The 19,884-nt window shown below is 44.3% G+C and overlaps 1 protein-coding gene across 3 annotated transcripts in view; it reads left to right on the forward strand.

Annotated features, from left to right (window-relative positions):
- The window catches only part of srgap3 (SLIT-ROBO Rho GTPase activating protein 3), a 229,309-nt gene that overhangs the window by 85,274 nt on the left and 124,151 nt on the right, over positions 1-19,884 (forward strand). For all 3 annotated transcript variants that reach the window (XM_080184210.1, XM_080184219.1, XM_080184227.1), the window contains exon 2: positions 5,710-5,905. In XM_080184210.1, the coding sequence (XP_080040336.1) occupies positions 5,710-5,905 (196 nt within the window). The remainder of the gene's footprint in view (positions 1-5,709; positions 5,906-19,884) is intronic.

Genomic DNA, 19,884 nt, shown 5'->3' on the forward strand with positions numbered 1-19,884 from the left:
ATAAAGGCAGCTGACATCCTGAATGTGTATTTTCAGGAGGAACTGGTGTCTCTGACACAATTTGGGTGCATTTATCAGCTGGTAGAGTGGCTGCCTACACACTGCAACAATGAAGCTGACTTCTAGATATTGGCAGCATTTCCTGCTGCAGTCAGTGCTGGGGCTAACAATCTGCACAGCTAACTATTCCGCATTAAATTGTCGGACGCAGAGCCTTTCCCCTGCAGAGAGCTCTCTGCTCAGGTCTCCACGTCTGAGCCAGAATCTATATCCCTGCACAAGAACTTTGAGTGTCTGTTACCTGGCTCTGTAGCCAATGCTGTTAGTGGAACTAGGTATAAACATAGCCATTTAAGTGAGTTACTTGGTGTGTAGAGGATGAGACATCTGAGATTGAAAGTGGTCCTGGAAACAGCAACGGACCTCTTACTCGCAGCTGTGCAGGACGGGCTCCTCGCATGCAACAGTGCAGAGCAGGACCACACGTGCAACAATGCATGGTTCACTCTCACATGTATCATGGCAGGAAAGGCACTCCCCTCTTCCCACCACATGCAACAGAATCAGAGAATTGTTACATCTCAGAAGGAGACCGTTTGGTCCATAGTGTCTACACCCACTCTCTAAATGAGTATTATGACTTGGTTACAATTCCCCTGCCTTTTCCCTGTATTCTATTCAAATAATCAATGCCACCTTGAATGCCTCAATTAAATCTGCTTTCACTGCACTCTCAGGCAGTACATTCCAGACCCAAACCACTCATTGTGTGAAAATGTTTTTTCTCACATCACATTTGCTTATTTTGTAAATCAATTTAAATTTATGCCCTCTTGATTCTTTTATGAGCAAGAACAGTTTCTCCCTACCTACTCTGTCCAGCCCCCTCATAATTTTGAACATCTCTAGCAGATCTTTCCTCCATGGAGAACAACCTCTCCAATCTATCCTCATAACTGAAGTTTCTCAGTCTTGGACCATTCTTGAAAACCTCTTCTGGATTCTCTCCAGTGGGTTCACATCCTTCCTATAATGTGGCATCCAGAATTGTACACAACACTCTAGCTGAGGCCTAACCAATGTCTTGTATAAGTTCAGCATAATCTCTCTGCCCCTATTAATAAAGACCAGAATACTATTTGCTTTATAAACTGCTCTGTTCACCTGTTCTGCCACCTTCAATGATCTACGCACATATACACCGAGATCTCTGTACTCTTGCACCCCTTAAGAATTTTACCCCTTTTTTTAATATTGTCTATCTACATTCTTCCTAAAAAATTAATCACTTCACACATTGAACTTCATCTGCCACCTATCTGCCCACTCTGCCAACCTATGTCCTTTTGAAGTTCTACACTGTCCTCACAACTTATAATGCTTCCAAATTTTGTATTGTTCATACTGCTTTGAAACTATACCCTGCACAGCAAGATTTCAATCAATATATATCATGAAAAGCAAGGGTCCCAATACTGACTCCTGGGGAACACCACTACAAACCTTCCTCCAGCCTGGAAAATATCCATTAATCATTACTCTCTGTTTCCTATTCAGCTAATTTTGTATCCATGTTGCTACTGTCTCTTTTATTCCTGGAGCTGTAACTTTTCTCAGGTCTATTGTGTGGCACTGTATTGAATGTATTTTGAAAGTCTACATACACCACATCAATAGCATTACCCACATCAACCTTCTGTTACCTCTTCAAAAAAACTCCAAGTTAGTTGAACACAATTTCTTCTTTAGAAATCCATGCTGACTCTTCCTAATCACCCACAGTTTTTCATGTGACTACTAATTCTATCCTGAATAGTTGTTTCTAAAAGCTTCCCCACTACTGAAGTTAAACTTGACAAGTCTGTAATTGCTGGGTCTACCCTTACAATTTTTTTGAATGAGGGTATAATGTTTGCGATTCTCCAGTTCCCTGGCACCCCCTGAGTCCAGGGAAAACTGAAAAATTATGGACAGCAATTCCCAATTTCAGACACGACCAACTTTCCCCACCCCACCAGAATTTGCTGCTACTTATAAGGGACAAACAACAAACAAACTGCATTTATAGAGCACCTCTTCATGCAGTATAACATCCTAAGGTGGTTCACAGGATGTTGTCAAACAAAATATGAGTCATGGAGATACCGGGACTTCTAACCAAAAACTCGGTCAGAGTTGGTTTTAAGGAAAATTTTAAAATGAGGAAAGGAAGATAAAGAGGGATGAAATTCCAGAGCTTGGAGTCCAGGCAATCAAAAGCACGGCCACTGGTGAACATTTAAAACCTGCAGTGCTTGAGACCAGAATTAAAAGGGAACAAGTATCTCGGAGAGTCATGGAGCTGGAAGAAATGAGAGAGGTAGGGAGGGGCTGAGACCACAGAGGGATTTGAAATCAAGGGTGAAAATTTTAAAATCTTGTTTTGATTGACGGAGAGCTGCTGTAGGTCAGTGAGCTGATGGCAGTGAGTGAAGCGGGCTTGTTACGAGTTAGGATGTGGGCAGCAGAGCCCAAGGTAATGGAGGGGCAGATCCTTAGAGACCGGTCAGGAGTCAGAAGGAATAGTCAAGTGCAGAGCTAACAAAAGCTCAGATGTAGGTATCTGCTGCAAAGCAACTCAGACAGGGCAAAGTTGCTTGATTTTATAAAGGTCTTACTGATGGCACAAATATGTGGTCGGAAGGTGATTTTAGATTGTGCACAACATGTGCAAACTGTCCGCGATTTTCCAGCTGTGCCCGCCCCAATGCCAGAAAGTCCCTCCCAATGCCAACAGGCCTTTGCATGCTCTGTGTCCTGCCTGCTACAATTCCCGTGGCAGGGAGGACCAGAAAATTCTGCCCTCAGTTTCTGTTTCAGGAGACAGTAACCAGGAATCTGGTGACTGGGAATGGAGTTTGTGGTGGAAACTGAAAACAATGGCCGGAATTTTCTGGTCGTTCCAGTCCTGCCAACGGTAAACCCCAGCTTGGGTTCCCCAGCAACAGTGGGTGGATAAAAATGGGAGCTGGTCAATGGCGGGATCAGAAGATCATTACACACACACACACACACACACACACACACACACACACACACACACACACACACACACACACACACACACACACACCAGCCACCTTCCTCCACCACCACAAAACATGCAGTGGAAGGCATGGAAAATCCCACCCCATGGCTTCAGTCTTCCCAGTATTTGGCGGGAGAAAATCACTGCTGATCCAGTACTGTATTTTGTATAATTTCCAGACAGTGGGGGAGTCAATTAGGTGGTGATGGCTGTCTTGAGTATATGTGTGAGAATTAATACTGTTTTCATTTGATGTCACTGAGTGACTATGCAGACGAGAAATGGAATCCTTAGGCAACCGGCGGTAATGGATGAATGGGAGGCATAGGGAATCACATTGTAAGTGCTCACTGTCTCATTGTGACTGATTCATTACAAAACATCTCTTTTAATGTGTTTATGAGGTGGTGAGTGGCTACTGACCAGTATAAGCGTGGGTGGCACATGCTGTACCCATTGCGATGAAGAATGATCATTTGAACATTGGACCATCATAGCAGCTCATGTCCGTTAGGGATTCTGAGGATAGGTAACAGATTAAAAAGCTAGGATAGTTTGAGCAACAGTTAATTCATGATGGATATTGTTATTGCTGTCATTGTATTATAAAGGGTTAACATGGATGATGATGTACTGCTGTCGTCAGTATCATGTAGACTCGAGGGAGAGAAGTTGGAATCGTGCCTAAGAACTATATGCCTATTCTATTGCCTATTTAGATGTAATATTAATAAACAAATGTTCAGCTGATACAAGCATATGTCTACAAGAACCAAATCCCACGCCTAGAACCCAAGGTGGAAAGACCATCTCAGATCAGTCATCTCTCCCCAGCTCTCTCAATGCCTTGTGCTGAATGCACCATATATACAGAATCCAGATAACTACTCGGTTCTACTGGTCAACTGTGGAGTCTGTGTAGACAACTACAGCTGTTTCAGCCTAGCAATTCATCTTCTCAAAAGGCTTAATTACCCTCTAAATCCCTGTTTTTGGAAGGGGTTGGCCCAAAGTACACTCAATATTGGACTGCAGGCCTTACTGAGATGGGGCTGAGAGCCAAGCAGGAATGGTCAATGATGCTGACAGGAGAGCTCCTATTACCTGCAGTAAGGGCGAGCTGCACCTGGCTTGGAAACATAAGGCCCCTATGCCCTGGATGTCTGTCTCTCACTTTTCAGGTTATTTCCAGCATATTTCCAGTGTGGCATGTTACCACTCACCATATTATCCAATTTGGTGCCCATTTTAAACATGGTGACAACAAATTCTTGTGGGCCTTTGGTTCTGCAACGATCTACAGTGATTGCTAACTGACTCATGGCCATGTGTCCCTTTCAGAAGTAACCTTTTTTTTTTGAAGAATTTCACCCTTCCCTCACACACCAATTTTGAGTTTGGCGCAGGAGCTGCGGTGTGATCTTTGTCCTGAGACACATCACCTTCCCCTGGAGATTTCCAGTGTTACCTGACTCTGTGCCAAATGCAAGGAGGGAGCAGGAGTCAAACGTTTCCTGTTCTCACAGCATCAGTAAGGAATTCCAGTCAATGGTGACTTGCTCTCACCAGCTCTCAATGAATTCTAGTTTCTGTTTCCACCTCCAGAACACCGCCCACTAACGTGGCAAAGCAATGTGACAAGGAGGTGGCATTGGCATGACAACAGGCCTTGGATTGCATCATTCTCTGAGGGAGGACCATGATGCACCAGACTTGTCTGTTTTCCTACAAATTTATTCCTTCCCTTCGTATTTGTTTTGGTTTCACAAAGCCGACCCGATATTGCTCCTAGTTGTTCAGTTATACCCTGCCATACAGGACTGAGTTGATCCTTGATTTGTGTTCCTGTACAATGACAGTAGGGTTTCTACACTTGGCCTCAGCACCAAGGGAGGGAAAATCATCCAGGAATGGGATTCCTCGTGACTGTCCAGGAGCACTGCTGGCAAATGAACAGGACACCAAAGCATGATTGGGTTGGGCTGAGGTCAGGCCATGGTCAGATAGCACCCTGACCCTCACTCTTAAGGTCTATTAATTTGGCTGTTGTGCCAGTGGGATGCTGGCAGCTACGGAACCAAAATTTGGCGAAACTCACCCCCTTCAGGAGCAAAAAGGGAAAAAACAAGGAATAGTAGATGTTTTCACTGGTGGGGTTTAGTTGTGGTGAGGGTGGGAAATAGCAGCATGTTTTATGGTTTCGTTCCACCAAACAACTCTCTGACTCAGACATAAACTGTGGTTCGGCAGGAGCAATCTCACCTCTTGGGTCAGAAGATCCTGGATTGATGGTCCACCACACGAGACCTCAGCATGTAATCCAGGCTGGCATGTCCAGTGGAGGATCGAGTGAGCGCTGCACTGTTGGAGGTGGCATCTTTCAATAGGAACATTAAACCAGAGTCTCATCTGTAAAAATCCCATTAAACCATTTGGAAAAGGATCAGAAAAGTTGTGTCTTGAACAAAAAAAACTAATGATTTGGTCAGTGTACTTCATGGGATCTTTCTGTGCACAAATTGGCTGCTGTGTAATCTTTTTGACTATGAGGCATTTCAGAGCATCCAGAAGTTATGGATTAGGCTCTTGGAATGCAAGTCCTTGCATTTTTCTGTCTTAACAGGTCATTTTCTTTGTGACAGAAATCCGAGCACAGTTGGCAGAACAGCTGAAATGCCTAGAGCAACAGTCAGAATCCCGGCTCCAGCTCCTTCAGGATCTGCAGGAATTCTTCCGCAGGAAGGCAGAGATCGAGGTGGAGTACTCGCGAAGCCTGGACAAACTGGCAGAACGCTTTGCGGCGAAGATTCGCAGCTCCAAGGAGCACCAGCAGTTCAGGTAGGTCAGGTCTTCATATACACTCTCCTCCAACCAGTGTCACTTTTTACTTCCTCGGTGGATGCCTTAGAGAAGAACCTGAGGCTGAAACTCCTCAGGGTAGCATCAAGACTGGGGACACTGTGGGGTTAAAATGGGGAGGCAAAGCAATGACCTATGGCCACCAAACATGGGTTTTGAATGTAGTTCTAAGATAGAGCAATGGAGGTCCTCGAAAGAATAAGTGTCCATAGAGCATAGAGTCCACAGTGCAGAAGGAGGCCATTTGGCTCATCTAGCCTGCACTGACAACAATCCCACCCCAGGCCCTATCCCCATAACCCCACATCCACATATTTACTCTCCTAATTCTCCTAACACTAAGGGGCAATTTAGCATGGCCAATCAACCTAACCTGCACATCTTTAGACTGTGGGAGGAAACGGGGGTACCCAGAGGAAACCCATGTAGACATGGGGAGAATGTGTGAACTCCACACAAACAGTGACCTGAGGCCAGAATTGAACCTGGGTCCCTGGTGCTGTGAGGCAGCAGTGCTAACCACTGGGTCGCATGATGCAAAAGAGTTTTGCCTTCAACACAATGAGGTGCCAGAGTAGATGGATAAATCTGAGAAATGGATTTGAAGTCTGAGGAATCAAAAAAATACATCTGTAACTGATTCCCCAGATATCCATTATTCTTTATAAATAATTTGAACAGTGTCCTTTCGATTAAATTCCAGCATTTCACCAGTTTAAACACAAGACAAAATTGCTGAAACTGAAAATACTATGAAGAGGCCACACAGTGGTTGGTGTGAGAAACAGAACAGTCAAAAAAGAGTTGCTTTCTGAACTTGGTCTGCAATGGAGGCACCATTGCAGCGAATATGTGGATGTCCCTGAGCCTTGAGTGAGTGTTGTATGGCAGTTTTACCATTTAGCATGTCTGGTACCTGACCTAAGGCTATTATAAGAACTTAAGAAATAGGAGCAGGAGTAGGCCATCTAGCCCTTCGAGCCTGCCCCGCCATTCAATAAGATCATGGCTGATCTGGCGTGGCTCAGTTCCACTTTCCCACCCTCTCCCCATAACCCTTAATCCCCTCGCTTATCAAAAACCCATCAACCCGCGTCTTAAAAATATTTAGCGAGGCAGCCTCCGCCACTTCAACGGGCAGAGAATTCCAGAGATTCACCACCCTTTGAGTGAAGAAGTTCCTCCTCAACTCCGTTCTAAACTGCCCCCCCGTTATCTTGAGGCTATGCTCCCTAGTCCTACTGCCCTTTCTGAGCGGGAAGAGTCTCTCCACCTCTATCCTATCCAGCCCATTCATCATCTTATACGTCTCAATGAGATCTCCCCTCATTCTTCTAAACTCTAACGAGTACAAGCCTAGTTTATTCAGCCTCTCCTCGTGGCTCAACCCCCTCAACTCCGGCATCAGCCTAGTAAACCTCCTCTGCACTCCCTCCAAGGCCAAAATATCCTTGCGTAAGTGCAGCGACCAAAACTGCACACAGTACTCCAGCTGCGGCCTCACCAATGCCCTATACAGCTGCAGCAAGACCTCCCTACTTTTATATTCAATCCCCCTCGCTATGAAGGCCAGCATCCCATTTGCCTTCCTGACCACCTGCTGCACCTGCAGGCTGGGTTTTTGCGACTCATGCACAAGGACCCCAAGGTCCCTCTGCACCGTCGCCTGCTGCAGTTTTTCGCCACGTAAGTAATAGTCCTTCCTACCATTATTCCTACCAAAGTGGACCACCTCGCACTTGCCAACATTAAATTCCATTTGCCAGTTCCTGGCCCATTCGCCCAGCCTATCTAGATTATAGTGGTGGCAAGGGAAGGAAGTGGCTCTTTGCCAGCACTGACAAGCCTCGGGTCTTTAAGGAAACTGTATCCAAACCAAGGTCACTTAATAGCTGGGATACAGAGTGAAATAGATCATTCTCGGATATCGCCTCAGTGGAAATCCAAGTATGGGTCTTCCCTGAGCCCCTTGAGCTGGTGATTAATTTATGTTTGCCACAGAGAGCTCTGGGAACACTGCGGAGAGTTCTTATAGTTCTTATTGTTTAGCTTGGATTGCAGGAGAGAGTTGTTCACATTTCTCCATTACTAAATGCAAGTCGCTGTCCCAGCAGGAGAATTGTAGATCAGCCATTTCTGATAACTGGACCTCTAACCAGACAGTGAAGAACGAAACTAGATGCAAATCTTTTTCTTGATGGTTCCTTTATTTACAGAATGTTAGGAAATTTTTTTTCACCCAGAGAATGGTTGGAGTCTGGAACAAACTTCCTGAGAGGGTGGCAGAGGCAGGTTCAATTGAGGTATTAAAATGAGAATTGGATTGCTATCAAAAAAAGATAATGTGCAAGGGGATAAGGCAAGGCAGTGGGATTAGATAAAATCCTCTCTCGGGGTGCTGGTGTAGACTCAATGGGTTGAATGGCTTCCTCTGCACTGTAAAGATTCGATGATTCTGTTTGAATCAATCTGGATAATTAAGATGCTGTAGGCGTATTTATTCATGAAATGTGAGTACCCTGGCTCAGCCAATGCTTGTTGCCCATCCCTAATTGCCCCTGTGAAGGTGATAGTGAGCCAACTTCTTGTACCACTGCAGTCCAAGTGGTGCAGGTACACCCCATAGTGCTGTTAGGAAGAGTTCCAGGATTTTGACTCAGCAATGAAAGAATGACAAAATATTTCCAAGTCAGGATGGTGTGTGACTTGGAGGGGAGTTCCATGCGGTGGTGTCTCCATGCATCAGCTGCCCTTCTCCTTCCAGGTGGTAAGGCTTACAGGTTTGGAAATTGCTGTCAAAGGGAACTTGGTGAGTTGCTGCAGAGCATCTTATAAATGATACATGCTGCTGTCGCTGAAGCAGTGAATTTTAAAAGTAGTTCATGGGGTGCCTATCAAGTGGGGGTGCTTTGTCCTGGATGATGTCGAGCTTCCTGAGTGATGTTGGAGTCCCACTCATCCAGGCAAGTGGAGAATATTCCATCATTCTCCCGACTTGTGCCTTGTAGATGTGGGGCAGGATTTGGAGAGTCAGAAGGTGAGTTACTCACTGCAGGGTTCCCAGCCTCTGACCTGCTCTTATAGTAAAAAGTCTGACAACACCAGGTTTTAGTCCAACCTATTTATTTGATAATATTCTCACTAGCTTTCGAGGGGACAGCCTCTTCGTCAGGTGAGGCTGTCCCCTCGAAAGCTAGTGAGAATATTATCAAATAAATAGGTTGGACTAAAACCTGGTGTTGTCAGACTTTTTACTGTGTTTACGCCAGTCCAACGCCGGCATACCCACATCATGACTGCTCTTATAGCACAGTAAGAAGTCTCACAACACCAGGTTAAAGTCCAACCGGTTTATTTGGTAGCAAACACCACTAGCTTTTGGAGTACTGCTCCTTCGTCCAATGCTGACATCTCCACATCATGACTGCTCTTATAGCCCCACAGTGTTTATATGGTTGGTCTGCAGTACTTATATTGTTTCTGGTCAATGGTGCTCCCAGAATGTTGATAGTGGTGGGGTTCAGTTATGGTAATGTCACTGAATGTCAAGAGGAGTTCTCGTGTTTCCTCTCTGGAACTTCTTCAGAATCTCTATATGATCAGCCCTGTGAGGAAACCAAGACTGGATGCAGTCTTCTAACTGCGTTCTTCCAGATCTGGTCTCGTGCTCTTCCCGATTTTTGTCATCCGATCATTGGCAGAGTGCCTTCAGCTTGGCTAGTTCCTCAGTCCTTCACCACCCTCTCCTCTTTGAAGCAGTTCCTTAAAATCTGTCGCCAAGCATTTGGTCATGTAGAGGCTTGGATGGAGAGAAGTTTGTGAAGTGTATTCAAGAGGAATTTCTCATTCAGTATGCGGATGGCCCGGCTAGAGAAAGGGCAAAACTTGACCTCCTCTTTGGAAATAAGAAAGAGCAGATGACAGAAGTATTATTGAGGGATCACTTTGGGACCAGTAACCATAATTCCTTTAGTTTTAAGGTAGCTATAGGGAACGATAGGTCTGGTCCAAAAGTTAAAATTCTAAATTGGGCAAGGCCAATTTTGATGGTATTAGACAGGAACTTTCAAAAGTCGATCGGGGGAGTATGTTGACAGACAAAGGTAAGTGGAACACTTTCAAAGAGTGTTAACCAGAGTTCAGGGTAAGCACATTCCTTTCAGAGTGAAGGGCAAGGCTGGTAAATGTAAGGAGCCCTGGATGACTCGGGATATTGATACCCTTGTTAAGAAGAAGAAAGAGGCACATGACATGCATAGGCAGCTGGAATCAAGTGAATTCCTTGTAGGAGTAGAGTTAAGAGAGAAAGAGATTTCACCCACAAGAGATGGGTGAGATCCTAAATGGATATTTCTCATCAGTATTTGCTGTTGAGAGAGGCATGGATTTAGGGAACTTGGGGAAATAAATAGTGATGTCTTGAGGAATGTACCTATTACAGAGAAGGAGGTGCTGGAAGTCTTAAAGTGCATCAAGGTAGATTAAATCCCTGGGATCCGATGGAGTGTGTCTCAGGACATTGTGGGAGGCTAGGGAGGAAATTGCGAGACCCCCTAACAGAGATATTTAAATCATCGACAGCCACACTCTTCAGGTGAGGTGCCTGAAGATTGGAGGGTAGCAAATGTTGTGCCTTTATTTAAGAAGGCTGCAGGGAGAAGCCTAGGAACTACAGACCAGTGAGCCTAACATGTGGGTAAAATGTTAGAAGGTACTCTGAGGGACATGATTTACAGGCATTTAGAGAGACAAGGACTGATTAGGGACAGTCAGCATAGTTTTGTGAGTGGAAAATCATTTTCCACAAATTTGATTGAGTTTTTGAAAAGGTAACCAAGAAGGTAGATGCGGGCAGTGCAGTTGCTGTTATCTATGTGAACTTTAGTGAAGCCTTTGATAAGGTTCTGCATGGTAGGTTGTTGCATAAGGTTAAATCTCACAGGATCCAGGGTGAGGTAGCCAAATGGAATCAAAATTGGCTTGATGACAGAAGACAGAGCGTGGTTGTTGAGGATTGTTTTTCAAACTGGCGGCCTGTGACCAGCAGTGTGCCTCGGATCGGTGCTGGGTCCACTGCTATTTGTCATTTGTATTAATGATTTGGATGATAATTTCGGAGGCATGATTAGTAAGTTTGCAGATAACACCAAAATTGGTGACATAGTTGACAGTGAAGAAGATTATCTACGATTGCAATGGGATCTTAATAATTGGGCAAGTGCACTAATGAATGGCAGATGGAGTTTAAATGTAAGGTGATGCAATTTGGTAGATTGAACCAGGACAAGACTTACTCAGTTAATGATAGGATTCTAGGTGTACAGGTTCATAGCTCTTTGAAAGTGGAGTTACAGGTGGACAGAGTGGTGAAGAAGGCATTTGGCATGCTTGGTTTCATTGGTCAGAACATTAAATACAGGAGTTGGGATGTCTTGTTGAAGTTGTACAAGACATTGGTAAGGCCACACTTGGAATACTGTGTACAGTTCTGTCGCCCTTATAGAAAAGATATTATTAAACCAGAAAGAGTGCAGAAAAAGTTTACTAGGATGCTACTGGGACTTGATTATTTATAAGGAGAGGCTGAAAAGAATGAGACTTTTTTCCCTGGAGCATAGGAGACTTGGGGGTGATCTTACAGAGGTCTATAAAATAATGAGGGGTGAACAAAGAACAGTACAGCACAGGATATGGCACTTCGGCCCTCCAAGCCCACGCTGATCATGTTTACCTATCTAGACCAGCCACTTTTATCCTTCTATTCCCTGTTTGTTCATATATCCAGCAAGATAAGTCTTAAACGTGGTTAACACAACTGCCTCAACCACCTCACTTAGCAGTGCATTTCAGCATCCCACCATTCTCTGTGTAAAAAAAAACTTCTCTCACACATCTCCGCTGAACCTTTCTCCCTTATCTTGAAATTCTGCCCCCTTGTAATTGTCATTTCTGCCCTGAGGAAAAAGCTTCTAACTATTCACCCTATCTATACCTCTCATAATTTTATAAACTTCTATCGGGTCGCTCTTCAGCATCCGTCTTTCCAGGAAGAACAATCCCAGTTTATTCAATCTTGCCTCGTAGCTAATACCCTCCACACCAGGCAACATCCTGATAAACCTTTTCTGCACTCTCTCCGAAGCCTCCATGTTCTTCTGGTAGTGTGATGACCAGAATTGGACACAATGTTCAAAATGTGGCCTAACCAATATTTTATATAACTAACATAATTTGCCAACTTTTTATACTCAATGCCCCGTTCAATGAAGGCAAGCTTGCCATATGCTTTCTTCACCACTTTTTCACACGTGCTGCCACTTTCAAGGATCTGTGGACCTGTACACCCAGGTCTCTCTGCGTATCTATGCTCCTGATGGTTCTGCCATTTATTTTATAGCTCCCAGCTGAATTGGATCTGCCAATGCATCACCTTGCATTTGTCAGAATAAGTTCCGTCTGCCATTTCTGTGCCCAATTTTCCAGCCTATCGATATCCTGCTGTACTCTCTGGCAATCTTTGTCACTATCTGCAACACCGTCAATCTTAGTATCATCTGCAAACTTGCTAATCAGACCAGCTACATTTTCTTCCAAGTCATTTATATATATTTACAAACAGAGTTCCCAGCACATATTCCTGCAGAACATCACAAGCTACAGACTTCCATTCAACAAAACATCCTTCCACCGCTACCCTCTGTCTTCTATGACCAAGCCAAATCTGAATCCATCTAGCTAGTTCACCGCTGATCCTGTGTGATTTAACCTTTTGCACCAGCCTGCTGTGAGGGACCTTGTCAAATGCTTTACGGCAGTCCACGTAGACGATATCCACAGCCCTTCCCTGACACCACCTCAAAAAATTCAGTCAAATTAATGAGACATAACCTCCCTCATACAAAACCATGCTGTCTGTTGCTAACGATACCATTCAGTTCCAAATGTGTATAGATCCTATTTCTAAGAATCTTCTCCAACAATTTCACTATTGTCAAGCTCACTGGCCTATAATTACCTGGGTTATCCTTGCTACCGTTCTGAAATAATGGGACAACACTGGCTATCCACCAATCCTCTGTTACCTCACCAGTGGCTAACAAAGAATTAAAGATTTCTGTTAGAGGCCCAGCAATTTCATCTCTTGTCTCCCTCAGTAATCTGGGATAGATGACATCTGGCCCTGGGAATCTGTCTACCTTAATGCTTTTTAATTCACTTAACACTTCCTCCCTTGTAATGATTTGTTCTAAAGGGTTTACACATCCCTCTGAGACACCATCCCTCTCCTTTGTGAATACCAATGCAAAGTACTCATTAAGGATCTCACCCACTTCCTTTGGTTCTACACATAATTTCCCATCTTTGTCTTTTAGTGGACCAACTCTTTCTCTAGCTACCCTCTTGTTCCTAATATATATATATAAAATACCCTGGGATTCTCCTTAATCCTATTTTACAAGGACATTTCGTGACCCCTTTTTGCCCTCCTGACTCCTGTTTAAGCTGTTTTCTACTTTTCCTGTATTCTTCAAACGCTTCATCTGTTTTTAATTGCCTAGACCTCATGTCTAGATCATGGCATTGATCAGCTAGATAGTCAACATCTTTTCCCAAAAGTAGGGGAGTCTAAAACTAGAGGGCGTAGGTTTAAGGTGAGAGGGGAAAGATATAAAAGGGTCCAGAGGAGCAATTTTTTTCATACACATGGTGGTGAGTGTCTGGAGCAAGTTGCCAGAGGTAGTAGTATAGGTGGGTACTATCTTGTCTTTTAAAAAGCATTTAGACAGTTACATGGGTAAAATGGATATAAAGGGATATGGGCAAAAAGCAGGCAATTGGGACTAGCTTACTAGCTGAAAAAAAGGGTGGCATGGACAAGTTGGGCCGAAGAGTCTGTTTCCATGCTATAAACCTCTGTGACTCTATGTGACCTAATCACACCTTGTCTGGGAATGCTCTTATGAGATACCTTGCGTTTTAGTACATCAAAGATACAGTTGTTGTTGAAGCCTGACTAAGGCTGTGTTTGAAGATCATTGAAAGGAACACTCAAATGAGGCTGGTTTTGTGGCAGAGGTCGCAGGTCACTATACAAAATAGCAAACCTGTATGATTTTTCTCCTCCACGCCCACAGATCAAATTATATTGTTTCTATTACTGTTCTTGCCCGGGAGAAAAAGACCAGTAATTTCTTACTGGTCTCTCTGACCTTCAGGTAATTTTTTTTTAACCACAGCCTGCATGCTGCTGTCAATATAGAGAAACATCCAACAACAAAAACAATGAGTTGAGCTCTGGCATTGGTATGTGGGTGTTTAATGCTGCCTTTCCACAGAACTACCTGAACAATCATTTTACACTCCCGGGATACCCTGAATAACAGCACAGAGATCCACCATCCACATAGAACCCGATATCCAGATATTTCCCAAGTCCGCCTTAGAGAAGAGGAGCAAAACCGGCCCATTCCAAAGAATTGCACAGAATGTACAGCACAGAAACAAGACAGTCAGCCCAGCTGGTCCATGCTGGTTTGTAAGGTTCATCCACCCTTCTTCATCTAATCACCTAATGCTATCAGCATAACTTTCTATTCCTTTTTATTGTTTTACAACGTCAATTACTGTCCAATATTAATTTAGAATTGTAGAATCCCTACAGTGCAGAAGGAAGCCATTCAGCCCATCGGGCCTACACCGATCACAATCCCACCCAGACCCTATGCCCATAACCCCATGCATTTACCCTAGCTTGTCCCCCTGACATTTGGGGGCAATTTGACATGGCCTCCACCAAACCTGCATATCTTTGATTGTGGGAGGAAACCAGAGCACCCAGAGGAAACACACGCAGACACAGGGAGAATGTGCAAACTCTGCACAGTGACCCAAAACCGGAATTCGAACCCAGGTGCCTGGCACTGAGAGGGAGCAATGCTAACCATTGTGCTGCCCAGATTTATTTGGTGTTCAATTCTGTGTTGCTCAAGGTTATGTTGTTTGAGCCGATTTACTGATATTTAAGTAACGCTCACCCTGCCCCCTGGGCTGTGAAGGAAGTTCCACTCGGTATCCGGTGAAACCCCCATACACCCCTCCCCAACACCCCATTACTGGAAAGATAACACTCTGAAACATGGGATGAGTTTAGGGTTTAGCTCTCTTATGACATCTCTATGGTTGAATAGCCTTCTGAGCTAGGCTAGTAGTGTACACTAGGAGAGTAAACTCAGTGCCAAACCCTGGCAGCACAGAAGGAGGAAATACAGGATTGAGTCTCATTCCTGTAACACAATAGGAAAGTCTTGGCTTTCTACAGTGCCCTTTGTACTCCCAGACCATCCCAAAAACTATTTGAAATCTAGCCACTGTTTTAAGGTAGGAAACGTGACAGCTAATTTGTGCACAGCAAGGTCCCACTAATAGCAGTGTGAGAAATGAACAGATCATTTGTATTATGGATATTGAAGAATAAATATTGACCAGGAGAATTCCATTGAGCTTCAAAATAGTGCCATGGGATATGTTCCACCCTTAGCTGAAAGACATCATCTCCAGTAGGGCAGCACTCCCTCAGTCTCCACACTGGAGCATCAGACTCAGTGTATGTGCTCAAGTCTCGCAAGTTGGACTTCAACCTACAACCTCCTAGCCCTGAGACTCCCCACTCCCCAAATTTTTATCTAGAAGGTGATGATGGTCTGGAATGCGCTGCCTGGGAGGGTGGTCAAGGCAGGTTGCCTCACATTTTTTAAAAAATATCTGGATGAGCACTTGGCACACCATTACATTCACGGTTATGGGACAAGTGCTGGCAGATGGGATTATGTGGGAATTCAGGTGTTTCTAATGTGTCGGTGCAGACTCGATGGGCCAACTGGCCTCTTCTACGCTGTATGATTCTAATCACTGCTGATTAATTAGAGCAGTTAATAAAGCACACAGTATCCCGCGTTTGTTAACAGGGGCATAGAGTACAAAAGCAAGGAGGTTATGCTGAGCTTATACAAGACACTAATTATACTTCAACAGGAGTATTCTGTACATTTCTGGCTGCTACACTATAGGAAAAATGAGAAAGGAGAGAGTGGAAAAGAGGTTTACGGAATTGGTCCCGCTCATTAAGGGACCAAGAACAAAAGGACAAAAATTTAAAGTGATTTGTTAAAGAAGCAAATGTGATGTGAGAAAAAACATTAACACATAGTGAGAGGTTGGGGTCTGGAATGCGCTGCCCTGGAAGTGTGGTGGAGATAAGTTCAATCAAGGCATTTAAGAACATATTAGATGATTATTTGAACAGAAACAATGTGCAGGGGAATGGGGAAAAGGCTGGGGAATGGCACTAAAGCATAATGTTTATTTGGAGAGCAGTGTAGACAAGATGGGCCAAATGGCCTATTTCCATGCCATAACCATTCTATTATTCTGTGGTATGTTGTTATAGCTCAGAGAAACAGTTAATAAAATCAAAATAATGCAGATGCTGTAAATATGAAATAAAAAGATAAAATGCTGGATAAACTCAGCAAGTTTGGCAGCCACTATGGAGAGAAAAACCGAGTTACTGTTTCAAGTCCATATGACTTCTTCAGAGGTGAGGAGGCAGAAATGTGGTGGTATTAGGCTACTGAAAAGGGCAAGGATGAAGCAGGTGAATCAAAATGGAAGGTTAGGTATAGATTGGAGATCAGGAGAGATTAAACGACAAAGATGTCAGAGACACAAGATAAAGAGAGTGATAATGATAGTATTAAAGACTAAAGTAGGTTTAATGTTTATTTATTAGTATCACAAGTAGGTTTACATAAACACTGCAATAAAGTTACTGTGAGAGTAGGTGTTAATAGCAGCATGAAGGTTAGTACTATCTGAAACCAGATAGCAGAATGTGTTGATAAAAGAACAGAGTCAGCGTTTACTGAAAGCAAAACATGAGAATACAAAACAGTCTGGCATTTGGTAGGGGTTGGGGGGGGGGCAGAGTTAGTGGAAAATAAATTCAAAATGGCCTGAAGTTGGTGAACTCAATGTTGAGTCCTGAGGGTTGTAACATGCCCAATTGGAAAATGAGGTGCTGCTATTCCAGTTTGGCTTGGGTTTCACTGGAACATTGCAAAAGGCCAAGGATGGGCGTGAGAGCAAAACGGTGAATTGAAATGGCAAATGAACCAAAGATTGGGGTCATGTACGCGGACTGAGCGAAAGTGTTCTGAAAAATGATTACCCAGTTTGAGTGTAGTCTTCTCAGTGTAGAGAAGGCTACATTCTGAGAGCAAGTGATGAATATTAATTGCCTTTGAGCACATATAAATAGGCGATAGCTGGGACACTGCATTGAGTGGGGGGAGAGCTGTCAAGCTGAACAAATCAACAAACTTTCTCCAAAAAAAATCTCAGTGCCTTGATTTTGGCCTCACCAGTTAACATGGATCCTATTAACAAAACCAACATCCTAAACATTGCAGGAAAGCAACATTAATAAAAGAAGGAATGAAAATTGATATATGTACATTGCATGTAGAAGCAGAGATACATTTTGTCTTGTTTCTCATTTAAGTTTGTGCTGTACAATGTTCTCATACATCAGATAATCCCTACAGTACAGAAGCAGGCCATTCAGCCCATTGAGTCTGTACTGACCACAATTCCACTCAGGCCCTATTCAGTAACCCCAGACATTTACCCTGCTAATCCCCCGACACAAGGGGCAATTTAGCATGGCCAATCCACCTAACACGCATATCTTTGGTCTGTGGGAGGAAACCGCAGCGCCCAGAGGAAACCCACACAGATACCGAGGTCAAAATTGAACGTGGGTCCCTGACACTATGAGGCCATAGTGCTAACCACCGTGCCGCTCCTCTGATAGACATTCGCTTGGTTACACATTTCTCCTTGAGAAGGTCACTTCTCTGGAAATAAAAGCCTTCTGCTCGGAGGAAAGAGAAAGCAGGAAGAGGATAATGAATGGGAATGGCTTCTAATGATAGCTGCTTCTATGGCCCTCAGTAATTATGACCAGCAGTAATTTAGGCCAGTAACAGCTCGGCCAGCCTCTCCTCAATACATTTAGCCCCAGCATCTGGAACACATTAGCTCTCTGCAGCTTGCATCATCACGTGGCCTGTGGGTGATAGGGCAGCAAACCAAACTGCCACAGCCATTGGGAGACCAGGGAAAACCTAATTGGATGCAGCTGTGCAGGTCAGAGGTGGCCTCCAGAGCAACCATGCTGCATTACACACAGGAAATATATCTCTCTGGCACACGTGTGAGTGTGTGTGTGAGAGAGCCAGCATGTGTGTGTGCATGTGTGTGACAGCCAGCGTGTGTGTGTGCATGTGCGTGTGTGACAGCATGCGTGCATGTGTGAGAGAGAGTATGTGAGCGTGCGTGTTTGATAGAGTGTATGTGAGAGAGTGTGCATGCGTGAGAGAGCATGCGAGCGAGCACGAGCATGCGTGCATGTGAACACGAGAGCGTGGGCGTGTGTGAGAGAGTGCAAGAGGGCGTGCGAGCGGCGTGCGTGAGAGAGCGTGCGAGCGAGCGGCGTGCGTGAGAGAGCGTGCGAGCGAGCGGCGTGCGTGAGAGAGCGTGAGAGAGCGTGCAAGAGAGAGCGTGCGAGTGAGCGGCGTGCGAGAGAGAGCGTGCGAGCGAGCGGGGTGTGTGTGCATAAGAGTGTGTGTGCGCGGGCAAGAGAATGTGCACACGAGAGAGAGGGTGTTATTTGGATGTCTGTGTGTGAGGGGTTGGGTGGAGGGTTTGTGTGAGAAAATATTTCTGTCCACTGAATTTGGCAGTGTTCTTGACTGTGGTCATCTCCTTTCACGTACTTCTGCTTTCTCCACTTCCCTCCCTCCCAGAAGTACCATGGTGTTCTCCTTGACCCTATCTTCCACTCCACCTGCCGCCACATTCAAAATGGATCGTCCACTGCCATTTCTACCACCGTAAGAGCGATGTCACCGTCAAATATTCTCCCCTTTCAATATTCTGAAGGGATCATTCCTTCTCAACACCCAGGGCTACTCTTCCATTCCCTAAACCTCTTCCCCTTCCAATGGCATCCTAACACATATGTACAGGCAATGTAGAATCTGTTCTTTAACCTCCTCCCTTCACACAGTCCAAACTTTTCCAGGTGAAAGTGATTTACTTGTCCTTTCAGTTTTGTATTTGCTACCCACAGTTCTGTCTCCTCTACTAAGAGCAACAATACTTCATTCACACAAACATTATTAACATCAGAAAGACCTGCTGGTTAGATGCATTAGCCATGCTAAATTCTCCCTCAATGTACCCAAAAAGGCGCCGGAGTGTGGCGACTAGGGGATTTTCCCAGTAACTTCATTGCAGTGTTAATGTAAACCTACTTGTGACACAAATAAATAAACTTTAAACAATGGTTATGATCTGAAATTGTTGAATCTGTAAGGCTGTAAAGTTCTGAATTTAAAAATGCCACGTTGTTATCAAAATTCTATTGAGCTCCCCTAGAACGTTCCAGAAGGCTGAGGATGGGAAGATTGCAGTGGAAGGGTATAGACAAGGTGGATGTGGAAAGGCTGTTCTTTCTGTGGAACAATCTAGAACTAGGGGTCACTGTTTAAAAATAAGGGGTCACTCATTCAAGGCAGAGTTGAGCAGAATTTGAGTCTCTGGAACTCTCTCCCTCAAAAGGCAGTGGAAGCAGAGTTTTTGAATATATTTATGGCAGTGCTGTATAGATTCTTGATTAACAAGGGGGTTAAAAGGATATCGGGGTAGGTGGGAATGTGGAGGGAAGACTACCATCAGATCAGCCATAATATTGAATAGGGGAGCAGGCTAAAGGGGCTGAGTAGTCTACTCCTGCTTCTAATTCATATGTCCATATGCACTTCACCAGTAATGGGTAAATTAAATCAAAGATGCAATCTGTTTGGAAACTGTGATCAAATACACACTGCAGTCAC

This window comes from Carcharhinus amblyrhynchos, chromosome 3 (assembly GCF_965287045.1).
Source record: "Carcharhinus amblyrhynchos chromosome 3, sCarAmb.v2.hapA, whole genome shotgun sequence".
Taxonomy (NCBI): Eukaryota; Metazoa; Chordata; class Chondrichthyes; order Carcharhiniformes; family Carcharhinidae; genus Carcharhinus; species Carcharhinus amblyrhynchos.